The 16,831-nt window shown below is 41.9% G+C and overlaps 1 protein-coding gene across 1 annotated transcript in view; it reads left to right on the top strand.

Moving 5' to 3' along the window:
- Window positions 1-16,831, top strand: part of fcho1 (FCH and mu domain containing endocytic adaptor 1) — a 51,663-nt gene that overhangs the window by 34,337 nt on the left and 495 nt on the right. The window contains 16 exon segments of the mRNA XM_034146946.1: window positions 2,352-2,412; window positions 4,316-4,509; window positions 5,033-5,057; window positions 5,188-5,244; window positions 6,020-6,071; window positions 6,526-6,650; window positions 6,948-7,921; window positions 7,923-8,037; window positions 9,062-9,165; window positions 9,713-9,908; window positions 10,915-11,029; window positions 11,279-11,434; window positions 12,003-12,135; window positions 13,207-13,403; window positions 14,097-14,161; window positions 15,901-16,068. Coding sequence (XP_034002837.1) covers window positions 2,352-2,412; window positions 4,316-4,509; window positions 5,033-5,057; window positions 5,188-5,244; window positions 6,020-6,071; window positions 6,526-6,650; window positions 6,948-7,921; window positions 7,923-8,037; window positions 9,062-9,165; window positions 9,713-9,908; window positions 10,915-11,029; window positions 11,279-11,434; window positions 12,003-12,135; window positions 13,207-13,403; window positions 14,097-14,161; window positions 15,901-16,068 — 2,737 coding nt within the window.

Genomic DNA, 16,831 nt, shown 5'->3' with positions numbered 1-16,831 from the left:
TTCTATTGGTAGTATGTTTCGTGCCTGCACCACGTCTTTTTGTCCGGTCGGGTCTTGGAAGACCAGAAGCTGTGTGGTTCATAAAAACATGTTCTTACTCAATATCTTACCCTCAGCCTAACCCTATCCCTTTTATTTGAAATTGTATAATGTCTGAGTTTTTTTGCCGTCAGTGAGGAAAATAAATGGGGCTCAGAGCCTCAGAATACTGAAATCTGTATTTTATGTCATCTTTTTTTCCTTCTAATTTGTTATTATTTGGTGCAGGCACAAAACATACTACCAATAGAAATACATTGCTTCTAAAATCGTTCTGTGTCAGAATACTGAAATCTGTATTTTTTTAAATGTCTTTTTCCTTCTAATTTGTTATTATTTACATTGCTTTTAAAATCGTTCTGTGTGACACGAAAAAAATGGCGAAATCGTGTTGGTGAACACGAATCAATAGATTAATTTTGTGACTATAACACGAAATGCCGTGAGACTGTGTTGGATAATCATGTACGTGTGTGTGTGTTTGTGGAAAGAAAGTGAGCAGGAATCATGTGTGTGATAATTACGTGACTGATGGTGTGGGGTTTCCCAGGTTTATTCCGGTACTTCTGAGAAGAGGTTTCTGAGATACTTGGCAGCCAGAGGGGAAGTGTGTAACTGCGTAGGACAGTGTGTGTGCTTTCCTACGTACAAGTGGTGTGTGTTTGTGTGTGAAAGGGCTTTGGACGCTGCCATCTAACAGCCTGATGTGGATAAGAGTAAACAACAGATCAGAATCATTGCTGCAGCTATTCGACTCTTTCAAGGGCATAATGTTTCTGAATATAGTGTGACGCTCACTGGTAGTAAAAGCAGAGGTCACTTTAAAACATGTTGCATAAGAGTATACATGAAGCAACACAGTCCATTCAGCTTCCAGATTTCACATTGTAATAGTTATTATTTAAAGAAAGAGTCTGAAAAATGACTTTTAATACTGTTAATTACTTATTTTATAATAACAATTCTCCCAGGAAACTAGCTCATCTGCAGTCTTGAAATCATAATATGGTTTAAATCTTTCAAATGGGCGTTCCCTTCATTGAATCAGTTGCTGGAAAACATTTAGAAAGAAGTTTAAGACACGTTGACAGCCTGTATTACTCAAAGCTGCATTTATTGATTCCTGACCACTAGGGGCAGAATAACCATAACAAAATACTACAACCAACACGATTGACATACTGTATTGTAAATGTATTAATAGCAATGTCATGTATAAAGTCGTATTCCTGTTTATTAGATTAATATTCAATGACAAGAAAGTCAATTATATTCACATTTGTTTTTGGTTCGATAGTACCAACTCCTGAGCTAAGTATCTGTCTCTTTAGCTGCTGCAATAGTTTAAGCAAGTAGTAACTTTGTCTCTCTGCTGTTGCTGGTAAACAGGATGGGTAGATTGAAATACTTTATTTTGCTGAAAACAGCTGCCTTTTTGCATTAATAGTGAACCAAAACCGTTAAGTTGTTTGTTCGACAACTTAATAATGAGCTGCACCTCACAAAAAGCTCTGTATAAAAAAAAATAAATAAATAAAAAAAAGCCACAATCCGGTGCTAATTCTCTGTAGGCTCCTCACATCAAGCCCTTTTACGTTGTTTTTAAATCTTACAACATTTTAATATAAAGTACTGCTGCCTTAAATCTAATGTGAGTCTTACTACTCTAATCCCAGAACTATCCTATTCTGTTAGTATTGTTCGTAGTGTTCATAAATCGGATCTTCTTTCACTTTTATCTGATAAAAGGTATATAAATGGGTACAGTTATACTGTACTTTACCTACTGCGATCTGTTGACTGAAATCTGATCTAATCAGACACCATCTGTATATGTTCACACTCAGTCTAAAAATAGCTGCTCTTTCGTTGGCTGGATTGTAAATAAGGCCTCCCTCATGTCTTATTTTGAAGATCATATGACCACAGCTGACATCTTTCCAGACATCTCGACCCTAAGAAATTGTTTCAAATTCAACTGAAAGCAGACCTGCAGCTGCGTAGTTTGACCTGTTTGTAATTACACTTGTAGGAGTGACTCACTGACTCACACCTTCAGCAATTTTAGGGTCTGTTTACCCTCTCACACACTCTCACAGAAGGCTCTCAGTGGTACATGTAGGCTGCAGTTACACAGTATGACAAAGCACTTCTGTGTGTCCGATATGTGCCTGAAGTGCCATTTGTCTGCCTGTTGCTGACCCAGCTGGTGTCTGACCCCCTCTCTTTCTCGTGTGTGTGTGTGTGTGTGTGTGTGTGTGTGTGTGTGTGTCTGTGTATGTGTGTGTGTGTGTGTGTTCCCGTTGATATAGAATTCACCCCTGGAAGTAGACGACGAGGGATTTGTCATCCGAGCCGACAGCACACACAATGATATCCTTTTTTCTGCTCACAGACAAGAATATTCACCATAATATCATAATAACACTTTTCATTCTTTACTCGATCCTTAATTGTTCCAGATTGTAGGTGAATCGTGTTACTGTCAACAGGTGCTTGATCTGCGATAACTATTTTATAAATGAAAGGAAAAATAAGGTTGCTCCTGGGCAATGATTCACCAAGACACTGGAGTTTGTTAAATAAATTAATATCATTCTTAACAAATATATACGTTTGAACTACATTTTAGTCTCTTATTTTTTCATCAACAAAATTGCGGGTTGATATCGTCAGAGTTGGTTTTTAATGATGTTGGTGCCATCTTGTCTTCATCTAAGTCTTAGGAAAAAAAACTAAATATTTCCCTTTTTTTCAATGAAATGCACACCACTATAAACAGATTACATATTTGTGGTGAAATAAAAAAACAATGATGCTTGTACATGTTTAGAAAGAGCTGATTTACAACCCACGCATTGTTGCTGTTGTTAGAATTTCACCATGAAAAATCTATCTGATAAAATACTTTTTATATTAGTGCCTTCTTCTTTCTTCTTTTTCTAAAAACAACATGAGCTTACTGTTCGACACATATTTCAAAGTCCATAAAGCCATCTAAATGATTTCACAAACTTGAGTCCCTCACATGATGGAGGCAGTTTGCACCAAATAAAACCTTGTTATTCTGCTGAATAGACTCTTAACAGACCCCTCGGTAAGATGGAGGCGTTTATGTGTAGTGTGTAATCAGGAGGTCGGTGGGCGAGAGGCGGGTTCAGACAATTTGTTCACACAAGCGACCACGTTCACCGCCTCATTAAGTGCAGAGCTCTAGACAATTACAAAGGTCAATACTCTGTTTGTTGCAGCAAATTACTAAGTGCTTCCCCCTTGTTTTATACAGACAGGTAAACGCCTGCATGGGAAACGCATGAATTGTTCTCATCTCTCCGGACCTGGTTCATTTATCAGTAGCAACCCTCAGCGCTCCAAAATACAAACTCTTACTGTCTTCTCCCCATCGGGCCCCCGCCTGCTCAGAACACATGGTTTTTGTTTGTCATACACAGCCTCCTGCTGCATTATGCCCTTTGTCTGAATCTTCTAAATAACACGAGCCAAAAACACTTCACATGATGTGATGCAACGCTTCCGCCTGCAGCAGAGGGCAGTCAAGAGGAAGAGGGGGGGTGACTTTCGTTGGGGGAGATGGCGCAGCAGGAAGTGGCAGTTGGCAGGTGTGTAGCTTGTGTTTTGCATAGTGTTGCACTGCACTCTGCTCGGCTGCCTGCTTCACCCTGATTGAATCAATCTTACAATGAATCAAAACTACTCTTCGCTCTTGAAGGAAGTCACAGCTGTGTCCAAATAGTAAAGTAAACAGCAGAGTTTTTAGCAGAGTTCTCAGAGAGTAATCGATTTAGCTGAAGCCTTATTTACAGTATTTTACCATTTCTTAGGCTCTGCTTCTCTACAGAAAAAAAAACTCTTAATCTAAATGTCGGTAGGAATTTAGGACATTTTTGGCTTTGCATTCTGTTTTGAAAATTGAGACAAAACAGTCCTACACTGAAAAAACTGAACTTTAATTAAATGTATTATGTCAACAGATTTGTTGAAAGCAATAATATTAAGTTTCAATAACAAATACTAGGTTCAACTTAATATTGCTTTAAACTAACCTAATACAGTTGTGTGAAATCTGTTGACACAATACATTTAATTAAAGTCAATGTTAATTTTTTCATTGTAAAGTACAGTAACGTAAGCCAAAAAGGACCTTTCTTTGTGCCATAACTCTTGCATTTCTTGATTAGCTCGAGCCAATCAACATCAGTTCTCCCTCCCTGTTTACACCCTGAGCTTGTTCTCCTTGACCTTCCTCTCTCTGTACGCTGCTCTGAGGACAAGGAGAACAACTTTTACTCCAGTGACTCAGACTTCGATGACGAGGAACCCAAAAAGTTCCACATCCAGATCAGACCGGTCACCAGCAGCGGTCGCAGTAACTCCGCTGCCACGGAGAAAGAGCTGAAGGCCACCGTGGGCTCGCTCACCCTGCCGCCCAACAGAGGCGCCCGGCAGCAGGTCGCGATTGTTTTTATGTTTCTGTCACGTTCTGTGTGTTTGTCAGGATCCCTCTAAAGACTAGAACATTTTTCCCAAGATGCAGGAATCTTAAATTAAGTAAAGAATATTGTTAACGCAGCTTTCCCTTAATCACCTATTCCCTGAGCTAGACCCATTTCCTAAAAGAGTTTTGGATATAGCTGGGTGACATGTTCCTTTATTACGATGAACATGAGAGCTGTAGATTATTGTATAGCTTTGCTGCTGTAGATACTCGTTAAATCCCCAAAACACATTACTTCGCAGCGGAAAATAACTAGAAACAAGTCCTATTCCTTTTTGACAAGCTCATATCTTAAGTTTCCTGCTGTTTAAGGTTCAGACAGTACTGCCATGAATTCATTTATTGTTGTTTTGAGAATTTTAAAAGAAACAGCATTTTTTTAATAAACAGTTTAAGAACAATATAGCATAACATAATCCATTTCTTCTACATGAGTCCTCTGTATTGACCAAATATGTCCTCACTTTTGAATTTCAGGTGACAGTGAAGCGTCAACTCTCCAGTAAGTTCAGTCAAATGTGTCCAAATGTCCTTGTTTGTGGAGAAGTTTTCGTTGTTACTGTGCAAAAACATTCTAGTATTTGTACCTTAAGTTATAACACAGACTTCTGAAAGCTAATGTTTCTCTGCAGGAAACTCAAGTACTGCAGGACTTCGCTCAGAAGAGGGCGAAGGTGCCTCCCACAGGGGTGAGTCGGATTTCAGTCTCTCATTTTTCTTTATCTATCTATCAATTCTAACGATCTGTCAACCTTTTCTTACTATGTCTTTTTGTACAAACCTGAAGCAATGAGTACATTTTGTTTATTTACATTTTAATTTGGTAAAGAGACACTACACAAATCAGAACTAATACACATTGGATGACAGGAAAAGATTAACAACACAGGCCATAACCAACAAAAAATCATATAATACTATGGTGTGGACATAAAACAGGTTTTTTAATATATATTCTGATGTTCTATTGACCAAAAGATGAACTGATTATCAATAACATAATTAAAGATTTAAATGTAATTTAAGAATAAACAAATTTTCAGACAGAACCACATCTGTAGGACTAAAATGAGTAGCAGCATCTCTCTACCTCCAGCCAGTTCAGCCCCATGTTGCCCTCTACACAGCACATCTCTTCACCGGCTGACCTTGCCTCAGCCAGCCTCCATTAGTCACACCGGCTCTGCTCGTGCTCCACAGCGTGTTTTATCACAGAGACGATCGTTAGCGGCAGAAGGTTAGGCTGAAGGTTTCTCAGCAGCAGGGAGTCTCTCTATAAAGTCAGGAGGCAGCAGGATTAATGATTAGTTTCTGATTAAAGCGGGTCTCTGCAGTGGCTGGAGCTCAGTGAGACCTGGCTAATTGCTGGTATTTATCACAGAGGAGGTAATGGCTGATGGGTTTTCCCCACGTCTCCTCCTATCTCAATCAATGTGTGTGTGTGTGTGTGTGGTCTCGTTGCAGATGGAGAGCAGGAAGGCCTCTGCAGGTCCACCTCCAGTCCGGATCACAGCAGGTGAGACGGCTCTGCTCTTCATATCTCATATCTGTCGGTTCATTAACTTCATCCGTGGCCTTAACAGCTGCATGAAGCTCTTCACATTTTCTTCTCACAGTCTTTCAACAATCACTCTCTTTTTATTTTATAATCTTTTAATTTCAATCTAAAATCAAAAAATATCAGACCACCCTTACAAAAGTTACATGATGTGGTCCAAAGCCTTAACATTGTACCTATATATGTGTGTGGTCTTAATGCAAAATCTAAATGTATTGTAATAACAGACTCTACTGTACAGGCACATGAAACCTAGCTGCAAAAATGTAGCACCCCCAGCTACGATAGCATTAGTAAATTACTGATAAGGTCTGACTTGAAGTAAGCCGTCCAGTTCATCCAAAGACTCCCTCAATCCCTCCTCTGCCCTCTTCTGATTGTCTTCTTTGTTTCCTTTTTGTTTCTTCACCAGGTTGAGTTCTACACCGCTGAGTTCAGACAGTCTGTTCGGACCGCCGCTGGAATCTGCCTTCAAGTCCAAAAGCTTTGATGGTCGGGATCAACTCAGAGAGCAGAGCGCCTTCGGTGCCTCTGAATGTAAGAAACCTGTTAAATATATGAATATAAATATTGTATTTGTGTGTTCACTTTAAATAGAAGACAATCTATCATTTTTAACAGCACTATGAATATGTAAATGTGAACTCCCTCAACACAACCCCTACTTTTCCAAATGAAGTATTCAGAAACAGATATTGTGTAATATTTGGTGAATTTAGGTTGATTTATTCTTTGTTTTATTTCCTTTATTATTTTGTACTAAAAGTTTAATTTATGACATTAATATGAGTCCTTTGTTTCCCTTTGGTGTTTTTCTGACTGCTTTTGTTTCAGACGCTGCCTTCTCCTCCGACTCCTCCTCTCCAGAGAACGTTGAAGACTCCGGCCTGGACTCGCCTTCCCATCAGCCTCTTGGGCCCTCCCCAGAGCCGGTGGGCTGGGCGGCTTGGCCTCCTGTGTCCCAGAGCAAAGAGCCGACTCAAACCCTGGAGCGGCCTGCGGACCCTTTCCTCTCTGCGCTCCGGGACCCCTCCCCAGGTCGCAGACCTCACCCTCAGGACGCCCCTGCCAGCGCCTGGTCCGTCGCCTCGTCTCGTCCCTCTCGGGCCCCCCGAGACAAGGACCCCTCCTCCATTCGGTTCCCTGCGTTCCCCCAGACCCTCCCCCTGCCTGAGGTGGAGTCGTCTGTGTGGAACTGTAAACACATCCCCGCCGAGGACCCCTTCCTCGCTGCGTTTGAGAGGAGCGTCACCCAGGAGACTGTGAACCTGTCTGACGCATGGTCGCGCCCCCCGCCCCGCCCAGCGCAGGAGGGGAGGGGGGTGGAGCTGCGAGGGGACTCATTCTCAATCGCCGTCACCGACACCAAGACACTCCCTGCCCCATCCTCCTCCTCCTCCTCTTCATCTTCCTCCAATCGTAAAAACAGAGACAGGAAACGGGACCAGAGCCTCCCGCCTCCCGTCACTTCTGATGACCCGTTTGCCATCACGATGATTGGCAGCCCGACGCACCAATCGACGCTGGCTGCTGCAGAGGCCGGGCTGATCCCTCCACACAGCAGCAGGGGGGGGGCTGGGGGTGGCTCCACCAACAGCAACAGGCTGGTACTCGATGTTAATTCAAGTTCTCTGCCTACGGCTCAGCCCAAGAAAGAGCTGATGCACTGGAACTCTGTCCACAACCCGTTCACTGAGAGTGTCTCTGGAGCGCTGAGCGGCTCCAAAACACTGGAGGGAGGGAAAGGAGAGGGAGGAGGAGAGAGGAGGAAACATCGATCATCAGACAGCGAGCCACGCAGGAACGCCCCCCCCACTCACCAGGCACTCAGGACCCCAGGAGGATCTGTGTTTCTCCACAGACAAAGATCAGGACTGCCTGGATCTGAACACTCAGATAACGTGCAGTATCATTCCACACAAGGGTACTGATTTCTTTAACACTATTATTGTTTGGCAGCATGTCGATCTTCACATCATTTCAGGATTACAAGAGTAGACACTTGGTGGTGTAAAAACTATTAGAAAATATTAGAATGGCATCCACAGTGCTTGTGCCATGGCCTCCACAAATGCAAAAATCTTGCAGTGGAAACAAAAGTCAAACTTAATTTGTGTAATCCCCAGTGAGTCAGATACACTCAAAAATCGAATATGTTTTTTTACTTGACCCATGCTTCACGTTTATACCAAGTTTGATGAAAATTCAGAGCAGGAGTTTTTCTGTAATCCTGCAGACAGACTAACATACCAAGCTGAAATATTACCTCCATGGCACAGGCAATAAAAACAAGGTAAATACAAAAGTGAAATACTCAGCAATATAATGAAATGAAATCACAAGAGGTTCTAAGCTATTTTTTACGCACTACATCAGTTTCATTTTGATTTCTAACAAAAGCACAACAGCCTTTTTAATTAGTCGACAAGAAGCTTGATCTCTCCATCAGGGCCCGCCTGCTCCGCTGTTTCTAAAGGGCTTAATCAGATAAACCTCTTTTTGTTGATTAATAAGCAGCAATTTCTAATGTTAGAATTATGCATGTTTTCCTGGCTGATGACATCTTCTGAGATGCTTGTTGTCCGTCTGTAAAAAAGAAAAGAACCAAAGGAATCCCAAACTGTGCCAAATTCACGTCAAATCATCACAATTCAAACAAGACATCCCTCTTAAAGTAGCAGTGAAGCAGGATTGTTGTTGCTGTTCTTTTTCAGCAGAGATGAACATATCTGTGAAGAAAAGACACCAACAGGATGCTAAATCCTAAATTAATCCAAAACAAATCAAATGTTGTTTTTGGTGCCAGCTCGTGTTGGCAGCGCGTCGTTCAGCTCGTCTCCGGCTGTTCTGAACACCACTCCTGATTTCAGAGGATGTGTGTCTCTTGTAATCGTGTTTAATGTGTGATTTGAAAATTGGCTTTTTGTCACTTTGTGTGCGTGTGTAAGGGTCCAAGCTGAACTTCCGACAGGACAGTGAAGGGGTCTCAGCGGCCCCTCCTCGAGCGGCCCAGGCCAAGAGGACTTCAGGCCGGCTCAGCGGCTGTGAGAGAGTGAGATATTTATTCATATTCTCTTAATATAATGTTGTGGTTTCTTTATTACAACTTGACTTCATTACAAGACTCATTGAACTATAACTTTACCCCTTAAATTATGTTCATTCTCAATTAAATTAGAGACATAACATGGCAGCAGAGGAAGAACTTCAAACCTTACTGAGTTAAAAGAAAATAATACTCCTTATTCAATCTGACCGATACAATAATCTTCTGACCAAACTAATATGACATGACCATTTCTGGCAGTATAATGGCTGTTTTGACTCAACCCCGATTTTGTCAACCGACTCTGAAGCTCAATTTATTTTTATTGTTTTTAATAATTTAGGACCTTTTCAATATTTGTTTCACATTCCAATTTCTTGATATTTCTAAGAATTTAAGCTCAATCAATTATACTATCATTATATCCGTGGCATAAATTGTCCTAAAATCACAATATGATGATCAATCTGAATTACCCCTGGGTCAGTATTTGGTCTAACAGAAGTAGTTATTGGGACAGGCCTAACCTAAATAGCCAATTGTTGTGTTTCAGTCGCGGTCTCTGTGCTCCTCCCCCCTGCCGGAGCCCAGCCCCTCCCTCACCTCCTCCTCCTCCTCCAGCCCCAGTGAGTGGGGCCCTCAGGCCAGGGACATGGACTGGGGGAGTCAGAACCGAGCGCCCAGTCCTGCTCGGGTGGGACAGGCCTCCCCCCTGCCCTTCCAGCACCAGGACCTCCCTCAGAGACAGTGTAAGCCTCCTAACATGAGTAAAGCTGCTCTACACGACTGATGTCTGAAAGGAATGGCATGAGTTCTGTTTATGGGAGAAACAGCAAGACATTTACTTTAAGGAACTAAGTCAGAGTTTTGAAAAATAAGCTTATTCACTCTCTTGGAACTAGATAAAAAGATGGATTTAAAGGTGGGGTATGTAATTTATTTCAGAAACACTTTTTGTTATATTCCATGGAATGCTCTTAACATCCCGATAGCAATGAATATCTTAAATGCTTTGACAATAAACACATAAACAAATGTCATCTGTGGAAGCCGTGGTGCTGTAAAAAGCACGACCAATCATTTGAGCCGGCCCGGCTAAAGTAACTGGATGGCCTACCTGCCTGTCAGCCTTCCATCTGTGCACAAACTTATCTCGTGCCCTCATTGGTCATGTGCGCGTTCGTGTGTGTTGGAGGAGGGGCTCTGTAAGGAAGTCTGAAGGAAGGGGCAGATTTTTCCGGTTGTGTATTTTCAAATTCTAGCGCACTCGAGCTGGTTTCTCCAAAATTACCTACCCCACCTTTAACAGTCATGTTTGACATTATGTAGCTTCAGCCAGGATGCCATTAGCCTAGCTTAGCATAAAGATAAGAGGCAGGGAGAAACAGCTAGCCTGTACGTCCTGAACTTCCTGGGATACTTTGATTTGACGATTGAACTCTTTGTTTTTTGTACGAGTCAAACAAACAAGATATTACATGTTAGTAAATGAATTAAAAAAAGTGTTGGCACGTGGATTTCTTTCCTTTCTGGTTAAGGCGAGTTTGCTGTTTTCCTCTGATCTTGTTTATGTATCTCCTAATTGAAGCTTAATACTAACTGTACAAACATCAGAGTGGTATTGACCCTCTTATCTAACTCTTAGCAACAAAGCCATGAAAAGCAATTACACAAATGTCAAATACTCCTTTTAACGTGATTTATCCATGTAAAACTCACTATATTTAAGGCACTTGTCACATCTGTTCTCCGCAGTGCACCTGTCCCGAGGGCCCAGTCCCATTTCCCTCAGCACACAGGAGGCCTGGCCGGTGGCAGCAGCCATCACAGAATATATCAATGCCTACTTCAAAGGTGGACAGCACAACCGGTCAGTAAGAGGATACTTATTAAATGAAATGACAGAAAAGCAAATCTTACACATTCACTGCACATCAAGGGGAACTCAATGTTGTGTGAGTACAACTGCACATGTTACGTCAATTGGCTTTTAATGAGTTTGTTTGAGTCCCTTTTTTTAATGACATTTACAATGCCAATGTCTGCTTGTTTAGAGAATCACAGAGTTATTAAAGGGGATTCATTTTAATTCTGTTTGTGTGTTTCCATCTCTCCCCAGCTGTCTGGTGAAGATCACAGGCGACCTGACGATGTCCTTCCCTGCTGGCATTACCAGGATTTTCTCTGCCAACCCCAACGTTCCTGTCCTCAGCTTCAGACTGGTCAACATCTCCAGGATCGATCACTTCCTGCCGAACCAGAAGCTGCTGTACAGGTCAGCGTCCTCCTGCCTCTGGGTGTTTCTCAATCGCGAGTAAAGCTGCATCAGAGCCACTATTTCAAGCATACTACGTCATCGAGTGCCGCCGAAGTACTGTTCCAATCTCCAGCATACTTGGAAATCTACCGAGCCCGGCGTACTCCGTTTGGAGAAATATCGAGTGTGCACATGAGTAGACTTCGCGGTCTTAAAATCCCCACAATGCTTTGCGCACGGACCAATTTCCCCAAATCTGTGGCGGAAGATGTAAGGCGGGGCCTCTCATATGACGCACACCTGCACACTTGCTAGCGTGTTCCACTCTTCGTTTTCCGAATGCCAGGAAGTATTCTTGACTCGCTTCTGAAGCAAGATGCTCGGCAGACATGTGCTACCAAGCAAGCGTACTCGCGATTGAGAAACACCCCCTGTTAGAGACTCTGTTAGAGACTCTGTTAGAGACTCTGTTAGTGACTCTGTTAGTGACTCTGTTAGTGACTCTGTTAGTGACTCTGTTTGAGACTCTGTTAGTGACTCTGTTAGTGAGTGTAATGAGACGCTCATCGTCCCTCTGTCTCTGCAGCGATCCGTCCCAGAGCGACCCGGACACCCGAGACTTCTGGTTCAACATGCAGGCTCTGCAGCTGTACCTGCAGAGGGAGGCCGAGCTCAACCCGCAGGCCTCGTACTACAACGTCGGCCTGCTCAAGTATCAGGTCAGGATTTCAGATGCTCACCCTCAATTTACTCAAATGTTCTGCTTATATGTGCCATTTAATTAAAATGTCTCCCCATCAGTTCCACATCTTAAATGTACAATGGTGGTTCAGTCAGACAACTCACGTGTTTCTTTAACATGTTTATTAGAAGCAGCATATAGTTGAGTTTGGCGACTAGGCTCGGGCCTCATCACTCCACAGATATACATAGCACGATGAGTGATGATTAAATGACTAACCCCCCGAGCCTACAGGTGGATGCTGGGATGGAAGCTGGGGTGGTGGTGGGGCAGGCAAGCAGCAGCAACATGAAACACAGCAGCGGTAGCAATGTGAACGCAATAGCAGGGCACGAACGCAGCAGCAGCAGCAAGCAATGCATGGAGAGAGATCTGGCAGGTTAAATAGAGCGGCATATTAAGGAGACTCTGTTTGGTTGGTTGTAGAGTGGCAAGGGGCGTTATGTATGAATGCAGCATAAGTGCTCGAGTTGACTGCCTGAACTAGCTCGCAGGCTTCGCCCCATTTATTAACTTCTGAATAATATCCTTATGATCTGAAAGATGCTGAAAAGAAAATAGATCCATTTAAACCATTCAAGTTCATTTCAATGAGCGTAGATATATCAATGAAGATCTTAGGTCACAGGCTCCTCAAACAGTGCAACACAATGAAACAGATAAAATAGTTAAAATAGTGCAAGTAAATACAAATAAAATAGAATAGAAATAGTGCAAGGAGAGTCTATATACAAGTAATTGGAATATGATATATTAGATAAATAATTAGTAAGTTGCAAATAGATGAATGTTATGAATGTTCTTTCAAAAGTTCAGGTGTTTAACAGTCTTATGTAAAGCTTCATTCACTATGTGTTTATCATTGGACTCTGTATTCTCCTTATTTGTTGAAGTTATTATATTGTTCACCTTTCTGCTGTGCTCGGACTAGAGTTTTCTTTTTTTATTGGTTTGCAAATATCAGGATTACTAGATTTGGTTTTAGACCCCATTCCCTTAGTTGACTCATGCTTTGAGACTGACAATCTCCTTTGCCCCCCCCCCCAAGGTGTCGTCCCAGGACCCGGGCCGGGCCCCCCTCCTCCTCTCTGCAGAGTGTCAGCGCAGCGGCACGGTGACCCGGGTCTCCCTGGACTACCACTGCTGCCCCGCCACGGCCCCCTCCACCCAGCTGGCTGCGGTCCAGGTGCTGCTGCCGCTAGACCACACCGCCACGGACCTGCAGTGCCAGCCCCCCGCCTCCTGGTGAGAGAGGGGGGGGGGTGTGACACAGAGCTGTTATCTGTCCGGAGCATTAGCCCATTAGGGGGGGGGGGTCTGTCCTGTAATTTACTTTATCAATATAATCAACACAATTATCTGTAATGGAAAAATACAATTAGAAATGAACCATAAAATCATATTATATGAGCCACTCAACCAAGCAGCTTTATCAGTTACAGGTATTTTATTATTCATTTCAGGGCAATTATTTCCTTCGTCATTTAATCTTTTAATTTTTATTTAATAATCGCCTGCTTTATAAAATCGAAATGTTGTTAAAAAAATGCCCACCAAGGTGATATTTTCATGTCTGGTTTTGTTTGACTGTCCATGACCCCAAATAATTATTGTATTATAATATAAAAGAAAAATATAGCAAATCTTCCCAATTCAAACCAGTGAAACTTTGAAATTGTGTTTTTGTCTTTTATCATGTAAACTGGGAATGTATTCCAAAAAAACTAAATAGATCTATTTTTTTCTCTAAGTGATCAAATACAAAAATAATACACTGAATAATTGATTAGAAAAACAATGTTGGTTGCTGCTCTAACACAAAAGCGTACCCACTGAATATCACTGGTGGGACACGATTAATCTGAGGCTGCTGATGGACAGGAGAAAGGGCAGACTCAGGATCAGTTCAGGCCTCTCTGACTCTCTGCTTCTCTGCAGGAACGCTGAGGAACGACGGCTGCTGTGGAAACTCCCCAACCTCTCCCCGACCAATCACAGCAAAGGTCAGAGCTCTGCTGCTCACTTTTTATATCTTTTATTGAACATTGTAGTTTACAAAGAAAGTTGTTGAAGCAAGAAGAGAAAAATGTTTCCAGAAAGATGCACATACACACAATACAACACACTCCATGACTTCTAATAGACCGACTGTTTTGTGTCTATCCTCAGCCAGCTTCTTAATAAAATGAGTGCCAGATTTTCTACTTTATTGCCTTCTTGTCAGGTTCACATCTCCACATTGTGTTATACAAATGTAGAAATAAGAAATGACATCTCTTCACTCTATATCCTGCTCTTTTCTAAAAGTCTGAAGCGTATCATTACCTTCTGACAGCAGCTTTAGCTTTTGAACGTGGCAGCTGCTCTGCTCCCCTGACATGACGGCAAACGTTAACTTTTAATTTTAATTTTTGTGTCGAATGGATTGTTGATCATCTTTCATAACTATAATGTTGCACAGAGAAGAGACGGCGTATAAAATAATCTTTCAAGATGGTTGAGTCTTATATTATAAATTATATCAAACTTGATCTCAAGGTTTCCTTCACCTGCCTGCATCGTTGTATCAGACTCCAACATTTCTTGATTTATGATGACCTCGATGTGAAGCTGCCGGCTCGGGGAACAGAGAAAAATAGTGATAGATGGGAGGTTAAAACCAGTGGTGTAGTGGGCGTTGGACGCGGGGGTACGCCGTACCCCCACTTATTTGAAGCATGATTTTTTTTAATAGTCTAATAAATATAAAATCATTGCCAGTGACCGTCAGTTGCAAGTGTGTATTTGTTGTAATAATGACGAAAACATAATAGGCAGATTTCACAGTAATTATAATAAAAACGTAGCTCAAGCATTTATGCAACTTGATTTGAAGCGTGCGTGCGTGCGTGCGTGGTGACCAGGTGACCAGACGGGACTGCACACACAGTATTTCAATTATTTATTATGTCCCGCATTTGAGTGACAGTGGCGCAGAAAGGCCGGATCGGTTCGCTGACGGCCGGCACCGCCCTTTATTATTATATTGTCTAAACGGCATCATGTAAGTTGCGATGACAGGCGACACAGAGGTCCACACACAGTGACCCCCCCCCCCCCCCCCCCTTGACAGTTCACAAGCGCATCCATAGTGTCTCCCCCCCGCCCCGTCCACCCAGTAAAAAAAATCCCCACTCCACCACTGGTTAAAACGTTTATAGTATAAGACTTCTCTGGTTTATGAGCCAACGACAAAGCACTGAAAGGTCACCATCGCTCTGCATGTTACTTCTGATAACACTCATTTCCTGCACACTGTTGAAAGTGTAGGAGTAACGTCCGGCTGGTTTGAGTCGGTAACTGAGTTGAAGACATTTCTCAGCTTAATGTGATGGCTGAAAAGAAGAAGCTCAGTATTTCTTCCTTAAACACAATCTTAAAAACATCATTTATGACCTTGAGTGCTTGTGACATTTACAAAGAGGGCAACAGTTGAAAGGGCTAAATGTGCTGGAAAAAGAAAGGACTGAGGACACGGATGTTTTCTTAAACAACATAAAGTTATCCTGCATTGCCCTCTGAGCTGTTGCTTCATTTTGTGTCAAGTGCACAAGGAGCTTTAGCTTATGACCATAATAATAATAATGAATGTTAATAATATTACAGACTAAAAATAATGAAATTCTTGCATGTGATCTTCATCTTGCTGTAAAGTGGTGTTTCTCATGTTCCTGTCTCTCTCTGCCTGTGGGTGGTCCCCTAGGCTCAGGGACCCTGTGTGCCAGCTGGCAGTGCCTGGAGGCCCCTCGCGGCCCCCCACCCAGCCTGGCTGTTCAGTTCGTGGGCTCCGGGGCCTCGCTGGCGGGCCTGGACGTGGAGCTGGTGGGCAGCCGCTACCGCATGTCGCTGGTCAAGAAGAGATTCGCCACAGGTGACTGAACGCACACACACACATGTTATTTGTTATTTATGAAATACTATTCTTTATTTTTTTGTTTATTTTTTATGAAATACTTTTCGATGGCATTTTTTTAATTTGTGGGTTAAGGTTTTATTACATAGTACACGGTCACATATTTTATATTTATAATGACATACTATACTGACACTTTAACATACTATGCTATGACATTTTTTGAGGTACTATACCAAGATACCTTATATTTTTACCTTTTTATTACATACTATAATATTACTTTTTCTATATGTATAATATTTTTCTGACATTTAATGAATACTATATGCTGACATAAAGACACTACTACACTCGTTTAAAATATTTTTTACGACCTATTGTACTAAAAACATTCTTTGTTATTGTACCAGACTATACCATTACTTTTAAAGACATGAAAATAAGCATTAGCTGTAGCACTAAAATCAGTTTGTAGTTTAGTAACTTGTCTGATACTAATCCATTTTTTAGCCCTTAATTGAAATAACTTTAATATTTATAAGTTCCTATAACTTGAGCATGTTAAAAAACAAAGACGTAAGGTATATGAAATATAGAAAGTCATGCAATTCATTAGGTAGCTTACTGTAGCATAAGCAAGTTCACTTCAAGTGCTTTGTATACTGCAGGGAGAACAGAAATGATAATGTATATAATATTCTGTTGGTCATTCAGTTCACTTGATGCTGAAAGAGTTTGCACATGCAGAACGTCTCCTCTGGGTTAATGCTCATCTCCT

The sequence above is a fragment of the Trematomus bernacchii genome, unplaced genomic scaffold (assembly GCF_902827165.1).
Source record: "Trematomus bernacchii unplaced genomic scaffold, fTreBer1.1, whole genome shotgun sequence".
Taxonomy (NCBI): Eukaryota; Metazoa; Chordata; class Actinopteri; order Perciformes; family Nototheniidae; genus Trematomus; species Trematomus bernacchii.
The sequence above is the reverse complement of the archived record's forward strand: the minus strand, read 5'-3'. Positions and strand labels throughout refer to the sequence as shown.